The 26413-nt window shown below is 50.0% G+C and overlaps 1 protein-coding gene across 2 annotated transcripts in view; it reads right to left on the bottom strand.

Moving 5' to 3' along the window:
• The window catches only part of LOC110517153 (carboxypeptidase M), an 86334-nt gene that overhangs the window by 34147 nt on the left and 25774 nt on the right, over positions 1-26413 (bottom strand). For both annotated transcript variants that reach the window (XM_036945383.1, XM_036945382.1), the window contains exon 4: positions 13379-13548. In XM_036945383.1, coding sequence (XP_036801278.1) covers positions 13379-13548 — 170 coding nt within the window. The remainder of the gene's footprint in view (positions 1-13378; positions 13549-26413) is intronic.

The following is a 26413-nucleotide window of genomic DNA, read 5'->3' as shown; positions in this document are numbered from 1 at the left end:
GTAACTTCTATGTCAAAATAGTCTACACAAAGCCAACAAATAAAAACATTGCAGTACGCAGCTTGAAAATATCCTATAAAATCACATTGTTGCAGACAGGCCACGTGTAGCCAAACTTGAAACCTTGTATTAACTTGGGTCAGGCCAGAAGCTTGCACTTGCGAACTTGCAACATTGTGTAAAATATTCTGGGCCCTCAGAGAGAGAGTTTCCCCACCAGTGAGCTCGGGACAGACACAGCTGTAGACTATTTGCACAAGGGATAAGAAGCAATGCTTGACTTGGGCAGGAGCTCACCGGAGCTGAGTACTGACACCTCACACGTTCTACTGCTTGAGCTCCTGTTCTTCTTATAGAGTATTAGATCAGAAGTATTGAGGCGTTCCACCACCCAGAATGAGTACTGGAACCTATTTCAGTCCAAGTCAAGCACTGATAAGAAGTAAATCAGATAGGACTATCAGATTATTTTTTAGGAACTATTGTAATTCTCAATGGATGATTTGCTTGCTCTTTGGAGGTGAAGAAAACATTATTTTGAGAAGCTCCACAGGTCATTAGTGGTGGTGTGTTAAGCCAATCAGAAACACTATCAGATCTACCAAAGGGCACATTTACAGTGCCTTGCGAAAGTATTCGGCCCCCTTGAACTTTGCGACCTTTTGCCACATTTCAGGCTTCAAACATAAAGATATAAAACTGTATTTTTTTGTGAAGAATCAACAACAAGTGGGACACAATCATGAAGTAGAACGACATTTATTGGATATTTCAAACTTTTTTAACAAATAAAAAACTGAAAAATTGGGCGTGCAAAATGATTCAGCCCCTTTACTTTCAGTGCAGCAAACTCTCTCCAGAAGTTCAGTGAGGATCTCTGAATGATCCAATGTTGACCTAAATGACTAATGATGATAAATACAATCCACCTGTGTGTAATCAAGTCTCCGTATAAATGCACCTGCACTGTGATAGTCTCAGAGGTCCGTTAAAAGCGCAGAGAGCATCATGAAGAACAAGGAACACACCAGGCAGGTCCGAGATACTGTTGTGAAGAAGTTTAAAGCCGGATTTGGATACAAAAAGATTTCCCAAGCTTTAAACATCCCAAGGAGCACTGTGCAAGCGATAATATTGAAATGGAAGGAGTATCAGACCACTGCAAATCTACCAAGACCTGGCCGTCCCTCTAAACTTTCAGCTCATACAAGGAGAAGACTGATCAGAGATGCAGCCAAGAGGCCCATGATCACTCTGGATGAACTGCAGAGATCTACAGCTGAGGTGGGAGACTCTGTCCATAGGACAACAATCAGTCGTATATTGCACAAATCTGGCCTTTATGGAAGAGTGGCAAGAAGAAAGCCATTTCTTAAAGATATCCATAAAAAGTGTTGTTTAAAGTTTGCCACAAGCCACCTGGGAGACACACCAAACATGTGGAAGAAGGTGCTCTGGTCAGATGAAACCAAAATTGAACTTTTTGGCAACAATGCAAAACGTTATGTTTGGCGTAAAAGCAACACAGCTGAACACACCATCCCCACTGTCAAACATGGTGGTGGCAGCATCATGGTTTGGGCCTGCTTTTCTTCAGCAGGGACAGGGAAGATGGTTAAAATTGATGGGAAGATGGATGGAGCCAAATACAGGACCATTCTGGAAGAAAACCTGATGGAGTCTGCAAAAGACCTGAGACTGGGACGGAGATTTGTCTTCCAACAAGACAATGATCCAAAACATAAAGCAAAATCTACAATGGAATGGTTCAAAAATAAACATATCCAGGTGTTAGAATGGCCAAGTCAAAGTCCAGACCTGAATCCAATCGAGAATCTGTGGAAAGAACTGAAATCTGCTGTTCACAAATGCTCTCCATCCAACCTCACTGAGCTCGAGCTGTTTTGCAAGGAGGAATGGGAAAAAATTTCAGTCTCTCGATGTGCAAAACTGATAAAGAGAAACCCCAAGCGACTTACAGCTGTAATCGCAGCAAAAGGTGGCGCTACAAAGTATTAACTTAAGGGGGCTGAATAATTTTGCACGCCCAATTTTTCAGTTTTTGATTTGTTAAAAAAGTTTGAAATATCCAATAAATGTCGTTCCACTTCATGATTGTGTCCCACTTGTTGTTGATTCTTCACAAAAAAATACAGTTTTATATCTTTATGTTTGAAGCCTGAAATGTGGCAAAAGGTCGCAAAGTTCAAGGGGGCCGAATACTTTCGCAAGGCACTGTATATGCCTACATTTTTGCACAAGCCAGGTAGCCCATAGGTCTACTTCTGTGTGTAAATCAGGCCAGGTAGCCCATAGGTCTACTTCTGTGTGTAAATCAGGCCAGGTAGCCCATAGGCCTACTTCTATGTGTAAATCAGGCCAGGTAGCCTATAGGTCTACTTCTATGCGTAAATCAGGCCAGGTAGCCCATAGGTCTACTTCTATGCGTAAATCAGGCCAGGTAGCCCATAGGCCTACTTCTATGTGTAAATCAGGCCAGGTAGCCTATAGGTCTACTTCTATGTGTAAATCAGGCCAGGTAGCCCATAGGCCTACTTCTATGTGTAAATCAGGCCAGGTAGCCCATAGGCCTACTTCTATGTGTAAATCAGGCCAGGTAGCCCATAGGCCTACGTCTATGTGTAAATCAGGCCAGGTAGCCCATAGGTCTACTTCTATGTGTAAATCAGACCAGGTAGCCTATAGGTCTACTTCTATGTGTAAATCAGGCCAGGTAGCCTATAGGTCTACTTCTATGTGTAAATCAGACCAGGTAGCCTATAGGTCTACTTCTATGTGTAAATCAGGCCAGGTAGCCTATAGGCCTACTTCTATGTGTAAATCAGACCAGGTAGCCTATAGGTCTACTTCTATGTGTAAATCAGGCCAGGTAGCCCATAGGTCTACTTCTATGTGTAAATCAGGCCAGGTAGCCCATAGGTCTACTTCTATGTGTAAATCAGGCCAGGTAGCCCATAGGCCTACTTCTATGTGTAAATCAGGCCAGGTAGCCCATAGGCCTACGTCTATGTGTAAATCAGGCCAGGTAGCCCATAGGTCTACTTCTATGTGTAAATCAGGCCAGGTAGCCCATAGGTCTACTTCTATGTGTAAATCAGGCCAGGTAGCCCATAGGTCTACTTCTATGTGTAAATCAGGCCAGGTAGCCCATAGGTCTACTTCTATGCGTAAATCAGGCCAGGTAGCCCATAGGCCTACTTCTATGTGTAAATCAGGCCAGGTAGCCTATAGGTCTACTTCTATGTGTAAATCAGGCCAGGTAGCCCATAGACCTACTTCTATGTGTAAATCAGGCCAGGTAGCCTATAGGCCTACTTCTATGTGTAAATCAGGCCAGGTCCTTCCTCGACATTGACAGGAGCCCTCCAAAACAAAAGACAATGACAAAAAAATGTTTGTTTTTGTAAACTATTTCAAAAAGTATGAAATAAAAAGTTGCTTCTCACAAGTGTAGCATAGGTTGTGTGCTCAGCAAACAATCTGTCCAATCAGACAATGATAAAAACAAGAAAACTGAAATAATATTATAGAAATGCATTAACACAAGATTAGAAATGATATAAATGAATGGTAAATATACTACTGGTGATGTAAATGGGGGAATTGATATACACTAACAAATCAAAAACGCAAACAATTCACACCATAAAAGTTATGAAACAATGAACGTGTACAAATTGGCAGTAGAGAGCAGTGCATTCTGGAGAGAGGAGTGTACTGTGCATCTGGGCTGTGTGGTTAACCCGACGTCTGCACTGGTGGTACAACATTTACGTTGATACGGCCTCAGCAGAAGTCAGGGAAGTGAGTTTGTGTTGAAAATACACATTTCCCCTCAGATTACACAGACCCACAAATAATTTGAAAACAAATCTACATTTTGATAGACTCCCATATCTACTGGGTGAAATACCACAGTGTGCCCTCACAGCAGCAATATTTATGACCTGTTGCCACACGAAAAGGGCAACCAGTGAAGAACAAAAACCCCATTGTAAATACAACCCATATGTGTTGTTTCGTACTTTAACTATTTGCACGCCGCCTCAACACATGGAACTTGTGAGAGTAATGTTTACTGTTCACTTTTTACTGTTTATTTCACTTTTGTTTATTATTTTCACTTGCTTTGGCAATGTTAAACATGTTACCCATGCCAATAAAGACAGAGAGAGAGAGAGAGAGAGAGAGAGAGAGAGAGAGAGAGAGAGAGAGAGAGAGAGACAGAGAGAGAGAGAGAGAGACAGAGAGGGAGAGAGAGAGAGACAGAGAGACAGAGAGACAGAGAGACAGAGAGACAGAGAGAGAGACAGAGAGAGAGACAGAGAGAGAGACAGAGAGAGAGACAGAGAGAGACAGAGAGAGACAGAGAGAGAGACAGAGAGAGAGAGAGAGAGAGAGAGACAGAGAGAGAGAGAGAGAACAGCTATACCACAGACTAGAAGGGAGGTAACCTCCTGTAGCTATACCACAGACTAGAAGGGAGGTAACCTCCTGTAGCTATAACACAGACTAGAAGGGAGGTAACCTCCTGTAGCTATACCACAGACTAGAAGGGAGGTAACCTCCTGTAGTTATACCACAGACTAGAAGGGAGGTAACCTCCTGTAGCTATACCACAGACTAGAAGGGAGGTAACCTGCTGTAGTTATACCACAGACTAGAAGGGAGGTAACCTCCTGTAGTTATACCACAGACTAGAAGGGAGGTAACCTCCTGTAGCTATACCACAGACTAGAAGGGAGGTAACCTCCTGTAGTTATACCACAGACTAGAAGGGAGGTAACCTCCTGTAGTTATACCACAGACTAGAAGGGAGGTAACCTGCTGTAGCTATACCACAGACTAGAAGGGAGGTAACCTCCTGTAGCTATACCACAGACTAGAAGGGAGGTAACCTCCTGTAGTTATACCACAGACTAGAAGGGAGGTAACCTCCTGTAGCTATACCACAGACTAGAAGGGAGGTAACCTCCTGTAGTTATACCACAGACTAGAAGGGAGGTAACCTCCTGTAGTTATACCACAGACTAGAAGGGAGGTAACCTGCTGTAGCTATAACACAGACTAGAAGGGAGGTAACCTCCTGTAGTTATACCACAGACTATAAGGGAGGAAACCTCCTGTAGTTATACCACAGACTAGAAGGGAGGTAACCTCCTGTAGCTATACCACAGACTAGAAGGGAGGTAACCTCCTGTAGCTATACCACAGACTAGAAGGGAGGTAACCTCCTGTAGCTATACCACAGACTAGAAGGGAGGTAACCTCCTGTAGTTATACCACAGTAGTTTACGGTGCACCACCACTCTGTCAATCAGCTACGTCCCAAATGGAACTCTATTTCCTATGTAGTGCACTACTTTTGTCCAGAGCCCTATTGGTCTCTTTTTGTTATGTAGTGCACTACTTTTAACCAGGGCACTCTATCAAAAGTAGTGCACGATATAGGGAATAGGGTGCCATTTGGAATTAAACTCAGTGTGTAGAAAATAACTCTGTTGACCCAGACAGACAGACATATTGGGATCCAGATGTTATTGCGTAACAGAAGGGCAACTTGTGGAGGACTTGGTCTGGTCTGATCTGGTCTGAGGTGTGATGTTTCAACCCACTGTGGCCCAGTTGGAGCACGAGACGGGATGGGTCCGAGTTGGACGGAGGTGTTAATTAGAGACTTGGGCTTCAGAAGATGAAAAGCCTTAGAAAGGCCAAGGAACGGCATCTGTTTTAGTTGTATAAAAATAAAACTGCCCTCGTCAGATGTGGCAGAGTTGGACGGCAGTGTTGGAGACTTTAATAACTTTTCTTCAATGCTGAATAATATCAGTTGTAAAGAAGCATCCAGGAACACCATAATGAGCAGCGTCCAGGCCCAGAGCAGGCCCAGAGCAAGCCCAGAGCAGGCCCAGAGCAGGCCCAGAGCAGGCCCAGAGCAGCGTCCAGGCCACGAGCAGGTCCAGAGCAGCGTCCAGGCCACGAGCAGGCCCAGAGCAGTGTCCAGAGCAGGCCCAGAGCAGGCCCAGAGCAGGCCCAGAGCAGCGTCCAGGCCACGAGCAGGTCCAGAGCAGCGTCCATGCCACGAGCAGGTCCAGAGCAGCGTCCAGGCCACGAGCAGGCCCAGAGCAGGCCCAGAGCAGGCCCAGAGCAGCGTCCAGGCCACGAGCAGGTCCAGAGCAGCGTCCAGGCCACGAGCAGGCCCAGAGCAGCGTCCAGGCCACGAGCAGGCCCAGAGCAGGCCCAGAGCAGCGTCCAGGCCACGAGCAGGCCCAGAGCAGCGTCCAGGCCACGAGCAGGCCCAGAGCAGCGTCCAGGCCACGAGCAGGCCCAGAGCAGGCCCAGAGCAGGCCCAGAGCAGCGTCCAGGCCACGAGCAGGCCCAGAGCAGCGTCCAGGCCACGAGCAGGCCCAGAGCAGGCCCAGAGCAGCGTCCAGGCCACGAGCAGGCCCAGAGCAGCGTCCAGAGCAGCGTCCAGGCCACGAGCAGGCCCAGAGCAGGCCCAGAGCAGCGTCCAGAGCAGCGTCCGGGCCACGAGCAGGCCCAGAGCAGGCCCAGAGCAGCGTCCAGAGCAGCGTCCAGGCCACGAGCAGGCCCAGAGCAGGCCCAGAGCAGCGTCCAGGCCACGAGCAGGCCCAGAGCAGCGTCCAGAGCAGCGTCCAGGCCACGAGCAGGCCCAGAGCAGCGTCCAGAGCAGCGTCCAGGCCACGAGCAGGCCCAGAGCAGGCCCAGAGCAGCGTCCAGGCCACGAGCAGGCCCAGAGCAGGCCCAGAGCAGGCCCAGAGCAGCGTCCAGGCCACGAGCAGGCCCAGAGCAGGCCCAGAGCAGCGTCCAGAGCAGCGTCCAGGCCACGAGCAGGCCCAGAGCAGCGTCCAGAGCAGCGTCCAGGCCACGAGCAGGCCCAGAGCAGGCCCAGAGCAGCGTCCAGAGCAGCGTCCAGGCCCAGAGCAGGCCACGAGCAGCGTCCAGGCCACAAGCAGCGTCCAGGCCACGAGCAGCGTCCAGGCCACGAGCAGCGTCCAGGCCACGAGCAGCGTCCAGGCCACGAGCAGGCCCAGAGCAGGCCCAGAGCAGCGTCCAGAGCAGCGTCCAGGCCCAGAGCAGCGTCCAGAGCAGCGTCCAGGCCACGAGCAGCGTCCAGGCCACGAGCAGCGTCCAGGCCACGAGCAGCGTCCAGGCCACGAGCAGCGTCAAGGCCACGAGCAGCGTCAAGGCCCAGAGCAGCGTCCAGGCCCAGAGCAGGCCCAGAGCAGCGTCCAGGCCACGAGCAGCGTCCAGGCCACGAGCAGCGTCCAGGCCCAGAGCAGCGTCCAGGCCCAGAGCAGCGTCCAGGCCCAGAGCAGCGTCCAGGCCACGAGCAGCGTCCAGGCCACGAGCAGCGTCCAGGCCACGAGCAGCGTCCAGGCCACGAGCAGCTTCCAGGCCACGAGCAGCGTCCAGGCCACGAGCAGCGTCCAGGCCACGAGCAGCGTCCAGGCCCAGAGCAGCTTCCAGGCCCAGAGCAGCTTCCAGGCCCAGAGCAGGCCACGAGCAGCGTCCAGGCCCAGAGCAGCGTCCAGGCCACGAGCAGCGTCCAGGCCACGAGCAGCGTCCAGGCCCAGAGCAGCGTCCAGGCCACGAGCAGCGTCCAGGCCACGAGCAGCGTCCAGGCCACGAGCAGCGTCCAGGCCACGAGCAGCGTCCAGGCCCAGAGCAGCGTCCAGGCCACGAGCAGCGTCCAGGCCACGAGCAGCGTCCAGGCCCAGAGCAGCTTCCAGGCCACGAGCAGCGTCCAGGCCCAGAGCAGGCCACGAGCAGCGTCCAGGCCCAGAGCAGCGTCCAGGCCACGAGCAGCGTCCAGGCCACGAGCAGCGTCCAGGCCCAGAGCAGCGTCCAGGCCCAGAGCAGCGTCCAGGCCCAGAGCAGGTCCAGGATATCAGTAAGGAAGAGGAGATGTGGTAGCTGAAGACTGGTACCCAGACTAACATTCCTCTCCTGTCATTTGCCAAAGACACTAGACATTCTCTCTTTAAATATGAACATTATATCATTAACGAGCTGGAGGAGATCAAAGGAATTGATCCTGATTCGATAACCCTCATAGCTATCCTCCAATCACAAAGGGTGATTGGCATTCTCTCAACCAGCTTCATACCACACCCCTTTGTGCCTTATTGCTTAGATCTATATGCGTGCCAGTGTGTGTATATGTGTAGAGTCTCTTGAAAACACAATCTATTCCTAGGGACTTCCTGCCACTTCCAAGAACCACAACCTCATCAAGAGACGTGTGTGTGTGTGTGTGTGTGCCTGTGTGTGTGTGCCTGTGTGTGTGTGCCTGTGTGTCTGTGCCTGTGTGTGTCTGTGTGTCTGTGACTGTGTGCGTGTGTGTGTGTGCCTGTGTGTGTGTGCCTGTGTGTGTGTGCCTGTGTGTGCGTGTGCGTGTGTGTAGGCTAAAGGAGATGTTCAGAAATGTTCCCATTTCCTCCTATGAGGCTGCGCTCCAAAGACTCTCCAGTTGAACACTGCTAATTACAGAGATGGAGTCAAGACCGGACCTACGTCCCAAAACGGCACCCTACTCCCTATGTAGTGCACTACTTTTGACCAGGGCCCATAGGGAATAGGGTTCCATTTTGGACCTAAACCAGAATTTTCCAGGCCCATCTCTGGCTAATTGGAGACTTCAGGAAGTCGTCCTGTTTCCAGACAGTCAAATAAAAGACTAAAGGGTCAGTATTGTGGTTGTGAGGCTTTGTTCCTGCCTCTGTATTTACAGTAAAACACGAGGGACAGCAAAGTTCCGGGTTACAGGCAGAGAGAAATGTACAAATGGTTCACTTCTATTGGGTCTTCTAAATAACCACCAATAAGCTCAGTGCAGACATATCAGATCTACCAATCAGGTCAGTGCAGACATATCAGATCTACCAATCAGCTCAGTGCAGACAGATCAGATCTACCAATCAGCTCAGTGCAGACATATCAGATCTACCAATCAGGTCAGTGCAGACATATCAGATCTACCAAACAGCTCAGTGCAGACATATCAGATCTACCAAACAGCTCAGTGCAGACAGATCAGATCTACCAAACAGCTCAGTGCAGACATATCAGATCTACCAAACAGCTCAGTGCAGACATATCAGATCTACCAAACAGCTCAGTGCAGACAGCTCAGACCTGCCACCAAAACAGGTCAGTGCAGACAGATATTTGATCTACCACAAAACAGGTTGTGTTCATTGCCAGTGGTTTCAGTTAAACTGATGACCACTGATCTAAGCCCTATTACAACAAAAACATGACGAGTCATTTAGTTCCAGGAAGTCATTTAGATCCAGGAAGTCATTTAGATCCAGGAAGTCATTGCCGTCATCTCCTCCAATCACTAAAACTTTGGAAACCCAACTTGATGCGTTATTGTAATTGTTGCTTAATAATATTTTTTTTCCCCCTGGAAGGGAGACGTCTCTGTTGTTCTAAGAACCATTCCCTGTTTCAAGTTGTTATGGTAACGAGTAGGTGAGAGTTTTTTTTTCCACTGTTTGGGGCTGGGATGACTGTGTCAGAGTCAGAGTGTGTGGGTGTCAGTGTCCTGTCCCATCCGGGGAGGAATCCACTGCCATGGGAATAACATCTGTGTGAGTCGATGTGAGTGTGTCACTGTTTGGGGCTGGGTGTGTGTGTGTGTGTCCTGTCCCATCCGGGGGGAATCCACTGCCAGGGAATGGGATCTGTGTGTGTGTGTGTGTGTGTGTGTGTGTGTGTATAAATGCAAGTGTTTGTTAGTGAAAGAGTGTTTGTGTGTCAGAGAGAAGAGAGACAGAGCGAGAGAGAGAGAGTCTGTTTTCAGGCCGTGGCTTCCTGCCACTCGCCCACATCAGAGTGTTGTGGGTGAGCGCTGTAGAGGTGTTGTGTCTACAAACATCTCAGATAAAACTCCAGGATCTGTTAATGGGTGTGTGTCACTGCCTCCCTTCCAAATGAAACCCTATTCCCTACAGTGCCTTGCGAAAGTATTCGGCCCCCTTGAACTTTGCGACCTTTTGCCACATTTCAGGCTTCAAACATAAAGATATAAAACTGTATTTTTTTGTGAAGAATCAACAACAAGTGGGACACAATCATGAAGTGGAACGACATTTATTGGATATTTCAAACTTTTATAACAAATCAAAAACTGAAAAATTGGGCGTGCAAAATTATTCAGCCCCCTTAAGTTAATACTTTGTAGCGCCACCTTTTGCTGCGATTACAGCTGTAAGTCGCTTGGGGTATGTCTCTATCAGTTTTGCACATCGAGAGACTGAAATTTTTTCCCATTCCTCCTTGCAAAACAGCTCGAGCTCAGTGAGGTTGGATGGAGAGCATTTGTGAACAGCAGTTTTCAGTTCTTTCCACAGATTCTCGATTGGATTCAGGTCTGGACTTTGACTTGGCCATTCTAACACCTGGATATGTTTATTTTTGAACCATTCCATTGTAGATTTTGCTTTATGTTTTGGATCATTGTCTTGTTGGAAGACAAATCTCCGTCCCAGTCTCAGGTCTTTTGCAGACTCCATCAGGTTTTCTTCCAGAATGGTCCTGTATTTGGCTCCATCCATCTTCCCATCAATTTTAACCATCTTCCCTGTCCCTGCTGAAGAAAAGCAGGCCCAAACCATGATGCTGCCACCAACATGTTTGACAGTGGGGATGGTGTGTTCAGCTGTGTTGCTTTTACGCCAAACATAATGTTTTGCATTGTTGCCAAAAAGTTCAATTTTGGTTTCATCTGACCAGAGCACCTTCTTCCACATGTTTGGTGTGTCTCCCAGGTGGCTTGTGGCAAACTTTAAACAACACTTTTTATGGATATCTTTAAGAAATGGCTTTCTTCTTGCCACTCTTCCATAAAGGCCAGATTTGTGCAATATACGAATGATTGTTGTCCTATGGACAGAGTCTCCCACCTCAGCTGTAGATCTCTGCAGTTCATCCAGAGTGATCATGGGCCTCTTGGCTGCATCTCTGATCAGTCTTCTCCTTGTATGAGCTGAAAGTTTAGAGGGACGGTCTTGGTAGATTTGCAGTGGTCTGATACTCCTTCCATTTCAATATTATCGCTTGCACAGTGCTCCTTGGGATGTTTAAAGCTTGGGAAATCTTTTTGTATCCAAATCCGGCTTTAAACTTCTTCACAACAGTATCTCGGGCCTGCCTGGTGTGTTCCTTGTTCTTCATGATGCTCTCTGCGCTTTTAACGGACCTCTGAGACTATCACAGTGCAGGTGCATTTATACGGAGACTTGATTACACACAGGTGGATTGTATTTATCATCATTAGTCATTTAGGTCAACATTGGATCATTCAGAGATCCTCACTGAACTTCTGGAGAGAGTTTGCTGCACTGAAAGTAAAGGGGCTGAATAATTTTGCACGCCCAATTTTTCAGTTTTTGATTTGTTCAAAAAGTTTGAAATATCCAATAAATGTCGTTCCACTTCATGATTGTGTCCCACTTGTTGTTGATTCTTCACAAAAAAATACAGTTTTATATCTTTATGTTTGAAGCCTGAAATGTGGCAAAAGGTCGCAAAGTTCAAGGGGGCCGAATACTTTCGCAAGGCACTGTATGTAGCGTGCCAACGGAACCCTATTCTCTATGTAGCAGATCACTTTTACCCAGGGGCCATTTGGGATGTACACTTTCACTGCCTTCGCTGGTGATTCACTGGGGTCTCAGTAACCATTCTGCTGTTTACACCCTGATTTGATTTGATTTGATTTGAACCATCCTATAGCTGTTCTGTTCTGGTCTACTGAGCAACACAACAGGCCAGACCTGCAGCCACTCCATCTACCCAGCCACTCCATCCATCCACCCCATCCACCCAGCCACTCCATCCACCCAGCCACTCCATCCACCCACCCACCCAGCCACTCCATCCACCCAGCCACTCCACCCACTCCATCCACCCAGCCACTCCACCCACCCAGCCACTCCATCCACCCACCCACCCAGCCACTCCATCCATCCAGCCACTCCATCCACCCACCCACCCAGCCACTCCATCCACCCACCCACTCCATCCACCCACCCACTACATCCACCCAGCCAGCCACTCCATCCACCCACCCAGCCACTCCATCCACCCACCCAGCCACTCCATCCACCCAGCCACCCCATCCACTCCATCCACCCAGCCACCCCATCCACCCACCCAGCCACCCCATCCACCCAGCCACCCACCCAGCCACCCCATCCACCCACCCAGCCACTCCATCCACCCACCCAGCCACTCCATCCACCCACCCAGCCACTCCATCCACCCACCCAGCCACTCCATCCACCCACCCAGCCACTCCATCCACCCACCCAGCCACTCCATCCACCCACCCAGCCACTCCATCCACCCACCCAGCCACTCCATCCACCCAGCCACCCAGCCACTCCATCCATCCAGTAATCCTCTAAAGTCTTACTGCCACAACTCTATCCAGACAGTAGAACTCAATTTGACCTGGGTCTCCTATAGAGTGCACTAGTTTTAACCATATCCCTATGGTGCACTATATAGGGAATAGGGTGTATTGGGTAACCCTATGGTGCACTATATAGGGAATAGGGTGTATTGGGTAACCCTATATATATTTTTGTATCTTTATTGGTGTGGTCTGGAGAAATGTAACCACTGTTAAATCCATGGACAGAGCTATAGATGCTGACCGACCCTCTAGGAGATCAACACGATACTGTGAAACCGACACTGAGGCACTTTGTCTGGATGAGTGGCACCACATAGTCGGACGGTCAGATGTATTCACTCAAACACACCTAAACACATTAGAAAGCTCTACAACACCAAGTCAGACTGGACCAAGGCTGTGAGTTGGTTTTGAAGTTACTGTACAGTGTCAGAAGGGACAGATGGATCTTATTGACTTTAAGAGACAACCCATGATGTCCCTCCATCCACGGTGACTAAGACACAACCCATGATGTCCCTCCATCCACGGTGACTAAGACACAACCCATGATGTCCCTCCATCCACGGTGACTAAGACAACCCATGATGTCCCTCCATCCACGGTGACTAAGACACAACCCATGATGCCCCTCCATCCACGGTGACTAAGACAACCCATGATGTCCCTCCATCCACGGTGACTAAGACACAACCCATGATGTTCCTCTATCCACGGTGACTAAGAGACAACCCACGATGTCCCTCCATCCACGGTGACTAAGACAACCCATGATGTCCCTCCATCCACAGTGACTAAGACACAACCCATGATGCCCCTCCATCCACGGTGACTAAGATACAACCCATGATGTCCCTCCATCCACGGTGACTAAGACTCAACCCATGATGTCCCTCACTATCTCACCTCCCCTGGGAGTACATGCAGTCTCTGCTGGAGGACTCGAAGCCGTCTGGGTTCATGGAAACCAGGATGTGGACGCGGGTGCTGTTCAGGAGGCGGGTCACCAGCGGGTCGCTAAGGTAACCACGGGTCAGGTGATCGATCAGCTGGAGCAGGAGAACTCTGCCCACCACCTAAAAAAAAGAGATGCATTGATACAGTTACAACCATAGAGATCCTATTGACTTAGTAGAGGGCCATGTCATAAACCCTCAAAGTTCCAGAACGGGAAGAAAATAAAAAGGCATGCGATATCGGAAATTCTATGATAGAATTATAGTCAACCTAAAATATTGTCATATAATTCTAAATACATTTTATACAGGAAGAAAATAAAAAGGCATGCGATATCGGAAATTCTATAATAGAATTATAGTCAACCTAAAACATTGTCATATAATTCTAAATACATTTTATACGGGAAGGTAATAAAAAGGCATGCGATATTGGAAATTCTATGATAGAATTATAGTCAACCTAAAATATTGTCATATAATTATAAATACATTTTATACAGGTTTTATACCAATTGTCTGTATAATTAGTCTATAAAAATATATGTAAACAGACTGTAAAAGTAGACAATCTGACCTTTAAATGCTGTGATAAGATTCTAGTGTTCTAATTCAATGGTTACAACAGTGTTGTAGGTATATGGTATACTTTATGTCGTCTCAGAAAATGTATTCAACGAACCCTGGACACAATGAAAGAGACACTGTCAGAACGTCCGTCTGCTGATCGACTGCAGATAAAACACTGAATAAACAGACACTGTCAGAATGTCAGAGACCATGAACCCACATTCTACTGTCTGAGACCCCCCCCCACCCCCCACTACTGGTGAATCCACATTCTACTGTCTGAGACCCCCCCCCCCACCCCCCACTACTGGTGAATCCACATTCTACTGTCTGAGACCCCCCCCCCCCCCCCCCCCCCCCCCACTACTGGTGAACCCACATTCTACTGTCTGAGACCTCCCCCCCCACTACTGGTGAATCCACATTCTACTGTCTGAGACCCCCCCCCCCCACCCCCCCCACTACTGGTGAACCCACATTCTACTGTCTGAGAACTTCCCCCCCACCCACTACTGGTGAACCCACATTCTACTGTCTGAGAACTTCCCCCCCACCCACTACTGGTGAACCCACATTCTACTGTCTGAGACCCCCCCCCCACCACCACCACCACTATTGGTGAACCCACATTCTACTGTCTGAGACCCCCCCCACTACTGGTGAACTCACATTCTACTGTCTGAGACCCCTCCCCCCCCACTACTGGTGAACCCACATTCTACTGTCTGAGACCTTCCCCCCGACCACTACTGGTGAACCCACATTCTACTGTCTGAGACCCCCCCCCCCCCACACTACTGGTGAACCCACATTCTACTGTCTGAGACCCCCCCCCCCTGGCGCCCTCAACCCCCTGGCGCCGCCCTCAACCCCCTGACGCTGCCTGACAACATATTTGAACTGTTCAAGCCCTCAAGATAGATGGGGCAAACTTCAAAACAGAGAAACAGGGTGTACTGGACTGTGATATAACAGTATAACATGCATGATAAGAGCCAAGAGAAACTCATTAGAAGACAGCTGAGATGTGAATAGTTTGGTTCAAGGTTAATAGCATTGGATCAAGGTTAAAAATGCTAAGACATTGTGGATGGACCACCATTACTGGAAGCTCTGTATGTGTGATTGAAGAGGAGTCATCAACGTTTTAGAGGGTTTCGTTTGCTAAGTCCCATGTCACGTCTCTATATTCAAATGAGTCTATAAGTCAAATGATTCTGTGCCAAACATGTCAGTTTTGGGGGCAGTGTCACCTGGTTTGAAGAGGCTGAATAACATTTGAAGAAAGGAGCACGATTAGTTTATTTCTACTCAATCTGCCGAGGAGAAGGAAAGTAGTTCACCTACTGGTCCAAAGATCAAACACACAGAATGGTTAACTCCCGTTAGTAATGATTGTCACAAATAGAAAACCCTGGCTAGAACTCCAGAGCTTCCGGAACTAGAATCAGGGGAGCTAACGGAATTCATATGGTTCCATCCCTAAGCAACAGCACATTGTAGTTCCATTGAGTCTCCGTCCACTGAGCACTGTGGTATTCTAGAATGCTCCATTCTATTCAGGCTACAACAGTGGAGCACGGCTAGCCCTGAGGCCTAGTCTTCTGAATGGATAGTCAGAGAGAAAAAAATGAATGAGTGTGTGTGTGTGTGTGTGTGTGTGTACCCGTCAGAGCAGCAGAACATGTCCTGTGTGCCCCCAGGTGAAGTAGAGGCAGTGTGACATCGCCGTGACATCGCTCTGCTACATCCCAGCTGGGGGGAAATGAGAGGAAAGGCCTCATCTGGTATCTCTTAACCATGTCCATTCAGCTTAGAGGAAGGAGCTACAGTAATATTACATCCTATTCCCTATACAGGGCACTACTTTACAGTAGAGCCCAGGGTCCTGGTCAGTAGTGCCCTACATAGTGGATAGGGTGCTATTTGTGACGGTCCTTAAGGCTGCTCCCGGGGACTGACTGACTACTGATCTATGCTGGGATTTGGAAGTCTAGTTATAGTGAAGCCTGGAGGGGATGGAGGAGGGGGGTTTAGGTCCCTCAGTCCCAAGTGCTGGTCCAGTCAGAGAGCAGGAGTAGTGCTGGTCCAGTCAGAGAGCAGGAGTAGTGCTGGTCCAGTCAGAGAGCAGGAGTAGTGCTGGTCCAGTCAGAGAGCAGGAGTAATGCTGGTCCAGTCAGAGAGCAGGAGTAATGCTGGTCCAGTCAGAGAGCAGGAGTAGTGCTGGTCCAGTCAGAGAGCAGGAGTAGTGCTGGCCCAGTCAGAGAGGAGGAGTAGTGCTGGTCCAGTCAGAGAGCAGGAGTAGTGCTGGCCCAGTCAGAGAGGAGGAGTAGTGCTGGTCCAGTCAGAGAGCAGGAGTAGTGCTGGTCCTGTCTGATAGGAGGAGTAGTGCTGGCCCTGTCTGATAGGAGGAGTAGTGCTGGCCCTGTCTGATAGGAGGAGTAGTGCTGGCCCTGTCTGATAGGAGGAGTAGTGCTGGCCATGTCTGATAGGAGGAGTAGTGCTGGCCCTGTCTGATAGGAGGAGTAGTGCTGGCCCTGTCTGATAGGAGGAGTAGTGCTGGCCCTGTCTGATAGGAGGAGTAGTGCTGGCCCTGTCTGATAGGAGGAGTAGTGCTGGCCCTGTCTGATAGGAGGAGTAGTGCTGGCCCTGTCTGATAGGAGGAGTAGTGCTGGCCCCGTCTGATAGGAGGAGTAATGCTGGCCCCGTCTGATAGGACGAGTAATGCTGGCCCCGAATGCTGGCCCTGTCTGACTGTAGGAGTAGTGCTGGCCCTGTCTGATAGGAGGAGTAGTGCTGGCCCTGTCTGATAGGAGGAGTAGTGCTGGCCCTGTCTGATAGGAGGAGTAATGCTGGCCCCGTCTGATAGGAGGAGTAGTGCTGGCCCCGTCTGATAGGAGGAGTAATGCTGGCCCTGTCTGATAGGAGGAGTAGTGCTGGCCCTGTCTGATAGGAGGAGTAATGCTGACCCTGTCTGATAGGAGGAGTAATGCTGGCCCCGTCTGATAGGAGGAGTAGTGCTGGCCCCGTCTGATAGGAGGAGTAGTGCTGGCCCCGTCTGATAGGAGGAGTAGTGCTGGCCCAGTCAGAGAGCAGGAGTAATGCTGGCCCCGTCTGATAGGAGGAGTAATGCTGGCCCTGTCTGATAGGAGGAGTAATGCTGGCCCTGTCTGATAGGACGAATAATGCTGGCCCTGTCTGATAGGAGGAGTAATGCTGGCCCCGTCTGATAGGAGGAGTAATGCTGGCCCTGTCTGATAGGAGGAGTAATGCTGGCCCTGTCTGATAGGAGGAGTAGTGGGAGAGGAGAGGATTGGAGAGTGTTACATTACAGATGTGGTGTGAGTCCCAAATCAGACCCTATGTAATGCATTCATTTTTACAAGACCCCTGTCAGAAATAGTGTACTACATAGGGAATAGAGCGCCATTTGGGACAGAGCCGTGCTGTACCCCTTCAGGGGTAGTTCAGCTGTCAGGTGTACAACATTGGACTCTAGAAACAGAAGCATACCCACCACCCCTCCCCTAAACTGTTGACAGCCCTAGGGTGGCTCTAACCACACCTACCCTAAACTGTTGACAACCCTAGGGTGGCTAACCACCCCTCCCCTAAATTGTTGACAACCCTAGGGTGGCTAACCACCCCTCCCCTAAACTGTTGACAGCCCTAGGGTGGCTCTAACCACCCCTCCCCTAAACTGTTGACAACCCTAGGGTGGCTCTAACCACCCCTCCCCTAAACTGTTGACAACCCTAGGGTGGCTCTAACCACCCCTCCCCTAAACTGTTGACAACCCTAAGGTGGCTCTAACCACCCCTCCCCTAAACTGTTGACAGCCCTAGGGTGGCTCTAACCACCCCTCCCCTAAACTGTTGACAGCCCTAGGGTGGCTCTAACCACCCCTCCCCTAAACTGTTGACAGCCCTAGGGTGGCTCTAACCACCCCTCCCCTAAACTGTTCACAGCCCTAGGGTGGCTAACCACCCCTCCCCTAAACTGTTGACAACCCTAGGGTGGCTAACCACCCCTCCCCTAAACTGTTGACAGCCCTAGGGTGGCTCTAACCACCCCTCCCCTAAACTGTTGACAACCCTAGGGTGGCTCTAACCACCCCTCCCCTAAACTGTTGACAACCCTAGGGTGGCTCTAACCACCCCTCCCCTAAACTGTTGACAGCCCTAGGGTGGCTCTAACCACCCCTCCCCTAAACTGTTGACAGCCCTAGTGTGGCTCTAACCACACAACCACCCCTCCCCTAAACTGTTGACAGCCCTAGGGTGGCTAACCACCCCTCCCCTAAACTGTTGACAGCCCTAGGGTGGCTCTAACCACCCCTCCCCTAAACTGTTGACAGCCCTAGGGTGGCTCTAACCACCCCTCCCCTAAACTGTTGACAGCCCTAGGGTGGCTAACCACCCCTCCCCTAAACTGTTGACAGCCCTAGGGTGGCTAACCACCCCTCCCCTAAACTGTTGACAACCCTAGGGTGGCTCTAACCACCCCTCCCCTAAACTGTTGACAACCCTAGGGTGGCTCTAACCACCCCTCCCCTAAACTGTTGACAACCCTAGGGTGGCTCTAACCACACCTACCCTAAACTGTTGACAACCCTAGGGTGGCTCTAACCACACCTACCCTAAACTGTTGACAACCCTAGGGTGGCTCTAACCACACCTACCCTAAACTGTTGACAACCCTAGGGTGGCTCTAACCACACCTACCCTAAACTGTTGACAACCCTAGGGTGGCTCTAACCACACCTACCCTAAACTGTTGACAACCCTAGGGTGGCTCTAACCACACCTACCCTAAACTGTTGACAACCCTAGGGTGGCTCTAACCACACCTACCCTAAACTGTTGACAACCCTAGGGTGGCTCTAACCACACCTCCCCTAAACTGTTGACAACCCTAGGGTGGCTCTAACCACACCTCCCCTAAACTGTTGACAACCCTAGGGTGGCTCTAACCACACCTACCCTAAACTGTTGACAACCCTAGGGTGGCTCTAACCACACCTACCCTAAACTGTTGACAACCCTAGGGTGGCTCTAACCACACCTACCCTAAACTGTTGACAACCCTAGGGTGGCTCTAACCACCCCTCCCCTAAACTGTTGACAACCCTAGGGTGGCTCTAACCACACCTCCCCTAAACTGTTGACAACCCTAGGGTGGCTCTAACCACACCTACCCTAAACTGTTGACAACCCTAGGGTGGCTCTAACCACCCCTCCCCTAAACTGTTGACAACCCTAGGGTGGCTCTAACCACCCCTCCCCTAAACTGTTGACAACCCTAGGGTGGCTCTAACCACACCTCCCCTAAACTGTTGACAACCCTAGGGTGGCTCTAACCACCCCTCCCCTAAACTGTTGACAACCCTAGGGTGGCTCTAACCACACCTACCCTAAACTGTTGACAACCCTAGGGTGGCTCTAACCACCCCTCCCCTAAACTGTTGACAACCCTAGGGTGGCTCTAACCACCCCTCCCCTAAACTGTTGACAACCCTAGGGTGGCTAACCACCCCTCCCCTAAACTGTTGACAACCCTAGGGTGGCTCTAACCACACAGCCACGCTCCTCTCCTCATAAAACCATCAGAAGCCAAGCAGCGCCGACTCTCCTCATAAAACCATCAGAAGCCAAGCAGCGCCGACTCTCCTCATAAAACCATCAGAAGCCAAGCAGCGCCGACTCTCCTCATAAAACCATCAGAAGCCAAGCAGCGCCGACTCTCCTCATAAAACCATCAGAAACCAAGCAGCGCCGACTCTCCTCATAACACCATCAGAAACCAAGCAGCGCCGACTCGCCTCATAAAACCATCAGAAGCCAAGCAGCGCCGACTCTCCTCATAAAACCATCAGAAGCCAAGCAGCGCCGACTCTCCTCATAAAACCATCAGAAGCCAAGCAGCGCCGACACTCCTCATAAAACCATCAGAAGCCAAGCAGCGCCGACTCGCCTCATAAAACCATCAGAAACCAAGCCAAGCAGCGCCGACTCTCCTCATAAAACCATCAGAAACCAAGCAGCGCCGACTCTCCTCATAAAACCATCAGAAACCAAGCAGCGCCGACTCTCCTCATAAAACCATCAGAAACCAAGCAGCGCCGACTCTCCTCATAAAACCATCAGAAACCAAGCAGCGCCGACTCTCCTCATAAAACCATCAGAAACCAAGCAGCGCCGACTCTCCTCATAAAACCATCAGAAGCCAAGCAGCGCCGACTCTCCTCATAAAACCATCAGAAACCAAGCAGCGCCGACTCTCCTCATAAAACCATCAGAAACCAAGCAGCGCCGACTCGCCTCATAAAACCATCAGAAGCCAAGCAGCGCCGACTCTCCTCATAAAACCATCAGAAACCAAGCAGCGCCGACTCTCCTCATAAAACCATCAGAAACCAAGCAGCGCCGACTCGCCTCATAAAACCATCAGAAACCAAGCAGCGCCGACTCTCCTCATAAAACCATCAGAAGCCAAGCAGCGCCGACTCTCCTCATAAAACCATCAGAAACCAAGCAGCGCCGACTCTCCTCATAAAACCATCAGAAATCAAACCAAGCAGCGCCGACTCTCCTCATAAAACCATCAGAAATCAAACCAAGCAGCGCCGACTCTCCTCATAAAACCATCAGAAATCAAACCAAGCAGCGCCGACTCTCCTCATAAAACCATCAGAAACCAAGCAGCGCCGACTCTCCTCATAAAGTTGCAAAGTTGAGAGTAAAAATAGAAACACTACTACTACTACTGAGAGAGAGAGAATATTCACAGCAGTGTTTATACCTCGCTAACAGCTCGTTCTAACAGCCGTGTTTTTCCCTCAGCCAGCCAGAAGCGACATCATTTAAGACAGAAGTAAAATGGTCAAATGGAGGTGGAAATGTGTCTACTGGCTTCATGCGTCCCAAATAGCACACTATTCCCTATGTAGTGCACTTCTTTTGATAGGGATCAGGTAAAAAAATTTAATAATAATAGTGCACTATAAAAGAGAAATAGGGTGCCATTTGTTTTTGGTTTAAATTTAGTTCTAGGCCCTCTCCTCCTCTCTCTATAAACCAAGTCACTCTGCTCCCTCATATGGTCTCTCCCATCACTGCTATGAGGATGACACTCAGCTACTCTTCTCCTTCTGACACCCAGGTGTCGACAGGTATCTCTGCGTGCCAGACAGACATCTCAGCTTGGATGTCGGCCCACTACCTCAAGGTCAACAACACGGAGCTGCTCTTCCTCCCGGGGGAAGCGCCTGTTCGGTCCAAGACCTCTCCATCCCGGTTGACAACTCCACGGCGTCCCCCTTCCAGAGCATAAACAACCTTAGCGTGACCCTGGACAACACCCAGTCAACCTCTGCAAACATCAAAGCAGCGACTCGCTCCTTCAGGTTCAGTATGACCCTTCTTCCACCACTAGCTGTCTTGGGGCCTCTCAGTCTACTACTACCACTAGCTGTCTTGGGGCCTCTCAGTCTACCACCACCACCACTAGCTGTCTTGGGGCCTCAGTCTACTACTACTTCCACCACTAGCTGTCTTGGGGCCTCTCAGTCTACTACTACCACCACCACTAGCTGTCTTGGGGCCTCTCAGTCTACTACTACTACCACCACTAGCTGTCTTGGGGCCTCTCAGTCTACTACTACCACCACCACTAGCTGTCTTGGGGCCTCTCAGTCTACTACTACTACCACTAGCTGTCTTGGGGCCTCTCAGTCTACTACCACCACTAGCTGTCTTGGGGCCTCTCAGTCTACTACTACTACCACTAGCTGTCTTGGGGCCTCTCAGTCTACTACCACCACTAGCTGTCTTGGGGCCTCTCAGTCTACTACCACCACTAGCTGTCTTGGGGCCTCTCAGTCTACTACTACCACTAGCTGTCTTGGGGCCTCTCAGTCTACTACCACCACTAGCTGTCTTGGGGCCTCAGTCTACTACTACCACTAGCTGTCTTGGGGCCTCTCAGTCTACTACCACCACTAGCTGTCTTGGGGCCTCAGTCTACTACTACTACCACCACCACTAGCTGTCTTGGGGCCTCTCAGTCTACTACCACCACTAGCTGTCTTGGGGCCTCAGTCTACTACCACCACCACTAGCTGTCTTGGGGCCTCAGTCTACCACCACCACTAGCTGTCTTGGGGCCTCAGTCTACTACCACCACCACCACTAGCTGTCTTGGGGCCTCAGTCTACTACCACCACCACTAGCTGTCTTGGGGCCTCAGTCTACTACTACCACCACCACTAGCTGTCTTGGGGCCTCTCAGTCTACTACCACCACCACTAGCTGTCTTGGGGCCTCAGTCTACTACTACTACCACCACTAGCTGTCTTGGGGCCTCTCAGTCTACTACCACCACTAGCTGTCTTGGGGCCTCAGTCTACTACCACCACCACTAGCTGTCTTGGGGCCTCAGTCTACCACCACCACTAGCTGTCTTGGGGCCTCAGTCTACTACCACCACCACTAGCTGTCTTGGGGCCTCAGTCTACTACCACCACCACTAGCTGTCTTGGGGCCTCAGTCTACTACTACCACCACCACTAGCTGTCTTGGGGCCTCAGTCTACTACCACCACCACTAGCTGTCTTGGGGCCTCAGTCTACTACTACTACCACCACTAGCTGTCTTGGGGCCTCAGTCTACTACCACCACCACCACTAGCTGTCTTGGGGCCTCTCAGTCTACTACCACCACCACTAGCTGTCTTGGGGCCTCAGTCTACTACCACCACCACTAGCTGTCTTGGGGCCTCTCAGTCTACTACCACCACCACTAGCTGTCTTGGGGCCTCAGTCTACTACCACCACCACTAGCTGTCTTGGGGCCTCTCAGTCTACTACCACCACCACTAGCTGTCTTGGGGCCTCAGTCTACTACCACCACCACTAGCTGTCTTGGGGCCTCAGTCTACTACCACCACCACTAGCTGTCTTGGGGCCTCAGTCTACTACCACCACCACCACTAGCTGTCTTGGGGCCTCAGTCTACTACCACCACCACTAGCTGTCTTGGGGCCTCAGTCTACTACCACCACCACTAGCTGTCTTGGGGCCTCAGTCTACTACTACCACCACCACTAGCTGTCTTGGGGCCTCAGTCTACTACTACCACCACCACTAGCTGTCTTGGGGCCTCAGTCTACTACTACCACCACCACTAGCTGTCTTGGGGCCTCTCAGTCTACCACCACCACTAGCTGTCTTGGGGCCTCAGTCTACTACTACTACCACCACCACTAGCTGTCTTGGGGCCTCAGTCTACTACCACCACCACTAGCTGTCTTGGGGCCTCTCAGTCTACCACCACCACTAGCTGTCTTGGGCCTCTCAGTCTACTACTACCACCACCACTAGCTGTCTTGGGGCCTCTGTCTACTACCACCACCGCCACTAGCTGTCTTGGGGCCTCTCAGTCTACCACCACCACTAGCTGTCTTGGGGCCTCAGTCTACTACTACCACCACCACTAGCTGTCTTGGGGCCTCTCAGTCTACCACCACCACTAGCTGTCTTGGGGCCTCTGTCTACTACCACCACCGCCACTAGCTGTCTTGGGGCCTCTCAGTCTACTACTACCACCACCACTAGCTGTCTTGGGGCCTCTCAGTCTACTACTACCACCACCACTAGCTGTCTTGGGGCCTCTCAGTCTACTACTACCACCACCACTAGCTGTCTTGGGGCCTCTCAGTCTACCACCACCACCACTACCACTACTAGCTGTCTTGGGGCCTCTCAGTCTACTACTACCATCACCACCACCACCACCACCACTAGCTGTCTTGGGGCCTCTCAGTCTACTACTACCACCACTACCTGTCTTGGGGCCTCTCAGTCTACTACTACCATCACCACCACCACCACCACTAGCTGTCTTGGGGCCTCAGTCTACTACTACCACCACCATCACTAGCTGTCTTGGGGCCTCTCAGTCTACTACCACCACCACTAGCTGTCTTGGGGCCTCAGTCTACTACTACTACCACCACTAGCTGTCTTGGGGCCTCAGTCTACTACCACCACCACCACTAGCTGTCCTGGGGCCTCTCAGTCTACTACCACCACCACTAGCTGTCTTGGGGCCTCAGTCTACTACTACCACCACCACTAGCTGTCTTGGGGCCTCAGTCTACTACTACCACCACCACTAGCTGTCTTGGGGCCTCAGTCTACTACCACCACCACTAGCTGTCTTGGGGCCTCAGTCTACTACCACCACCACCACTAGCTGTCTTGGGGCCTCAGTCTACTACTACCACCACCACTAGCTGTCTTGGGGCCTCAGTCTACTACCACCACCACCACTAGCTGTCTTGGGGCCTCTCAGTCTACTACCACCACCACTAGCTGTCTTGGGGCCTCAGTCTACTACCACCACCACTAGCTGTCTTGGGGCCTCTCAGTCTACTACCACCACCACTATCTGTCTTGGGGCCTCTCAGTCTACTACCACCACCACTAGCTGTCTTGGGGCCTCTCAGTCTACTACCACCACCACTAGCTGTCTTGGGGCCTCAGTCTACTACTACCACCACCACTAGCTGTCTTGGGGCCACTCAGTCTACTACAACCATCACCACCACTAGCTGTCTTGGGGCCTCTCAGTCTACTACTACCATCACCACCACCACCACTAGCTGTCTTGGGGCCTCTCAGTCTACTACTACCATCACCACCACTAGCTGTCTTGGGGCCTCTCAGTCTACTACTACCATCACCACCACCACCACTACTAGCTGTCTTGGGGCCTCTCAGTCTACTACTACCACCACCACCACCACTAGCTGTCTTGGGGCCTCTCAGTCTGAGTCATAGTACCGTTAGCTGTCTTAGGGCCTTTAAGTCTTCTAGCAGCAGACTCCTCAGAGTCACGTCTATTTACAGTAAGTCTTATTTCCACTTATTACACACCCTCCATTTTGTCACAAGTCCATTCCATCTCACTAAAGTAGGGGTCAACCATTTCTATCTGCAGGCGTCGTGGTGTGGGTGCAGGCTTTTGTCCCAACCAAGCAGTAACACACCTGACCTGATTTAACTAATCAGTCTTAAAGGGATATGTCGGCATTTTAGCAACGAGGCCCTTTGTCTACTTCCCCAGAGTCAGATGAACTTGTCGATGTCCAGTATTAAAGAAGTTCGATGTAGGTTCGCTAGCAACTGCACTAGCGCTAGCTAGCAACTGCACTCGTTAGCAACTTGCTTCAAACTACACGCTGAGACAAATTTTATCCACAAGTTCATCTGACTCTGGGGAAAGTAGATAAAAAGGGCCTCAATGCCAAAATCCCGAAATATCCCTTTAATTAAAAGACTAGGATAAGCCAATAATCTGAACGAGGTGTGTTACTGCTGGGCTGGATCACAGACGTACACCCATATTGTCTCTTTGCAGGCTAAGATCGGCCATCACTGTTCTGAAGGGAGCTTCTGACTGGGCGTTCAACAGGTGGAACTGCAGGATGGCGCAACAGAGTTAAAAACGGTTCATTCCCTTCCAACTGACACATTTCAAGATGGCGTCTTTCAAGCTGACAAACAGGAAACCTGTACATACCTTTTACAACCCTTTCCTGCAATCAAATGACCACATTGTCCTCTAGACTACCGAGAACATCATTCATATTTTTCATAATTCATAAACAATTTTATTAAAATGTCGAAAATCTGGTGTTTCTATTTCAAGCAGTTGTGTTATATTTCAGTCTTCTGTGATGTATATAAAGTGTAATATTAGGAAGCAAACTCAAAATGTAATACATTTCAACTCTGTATCTGACATGGTACAAGTGTCTTCTTCTTTAAGGCCATATCCATGTGTGAGGTGTACACTTTAGTGTTTCAGACTACCCAGAATCCCTCTGTGACCCTGTCTTATTGAACCCTTTTCTACATTGTAGAATAATAGTGAAGACATCAAAACTATGAAATAACACAAGATAGTTGAGAGAATGCCAAGAATGTGCAAAGCTGTCAAGGCAAAGAGTAGCTACTTTGAAGAATCTGGAACAAAAAAAATGATATATTTTGATTTGTTTAATCAAAATGTATTTCAGATTCTTCAAAGTAGCTACTCTTTGCCTTGACAGCTTTGCACATTCTTGGCATTCTCTCAACTATCTTGTGTTATTTCATAGTCTCGATGTCTTCACTATTATTCTACAATGTAGAAAACTGTAAAAAATAAAGAAAAACCCTTGAATGAGTAGGTGTTCTAGAACCCTTGAATGAGTAGGTGTTCTAGAACCCTTGAATGAGTAGGTGTTCTAGAACCCTTGAATGAGTAGGTGTTCTAGAACCCTTGAATGAGTAGGTGTGACCAAACTTGACAGGTACTGTATTCTAAAATTGACCGTAAAATCACATTTGTCCCTATAGGGACAATGAAGT

Source organism: Oncorhynchus mykiss, chromosome 15, assembly GCF_013265735.2.
Source record: "Oncorhynchus mykiss isolate Arlee chromosome 15, USDA_OmykA_1.1, whole genome shotgun sequence".
NCBI lineage: Eukaryota > Metazoa > Chordata > Actinopteri > Salmoniformes > Salmonidae > Oncorhynchus > Oncorhynchus mykiss.
The sequence above is the reverse complement of the archived record's forward strand: the minus strand, read 5'-3'. Positions and strand labels throughout refer to the sequence as shown.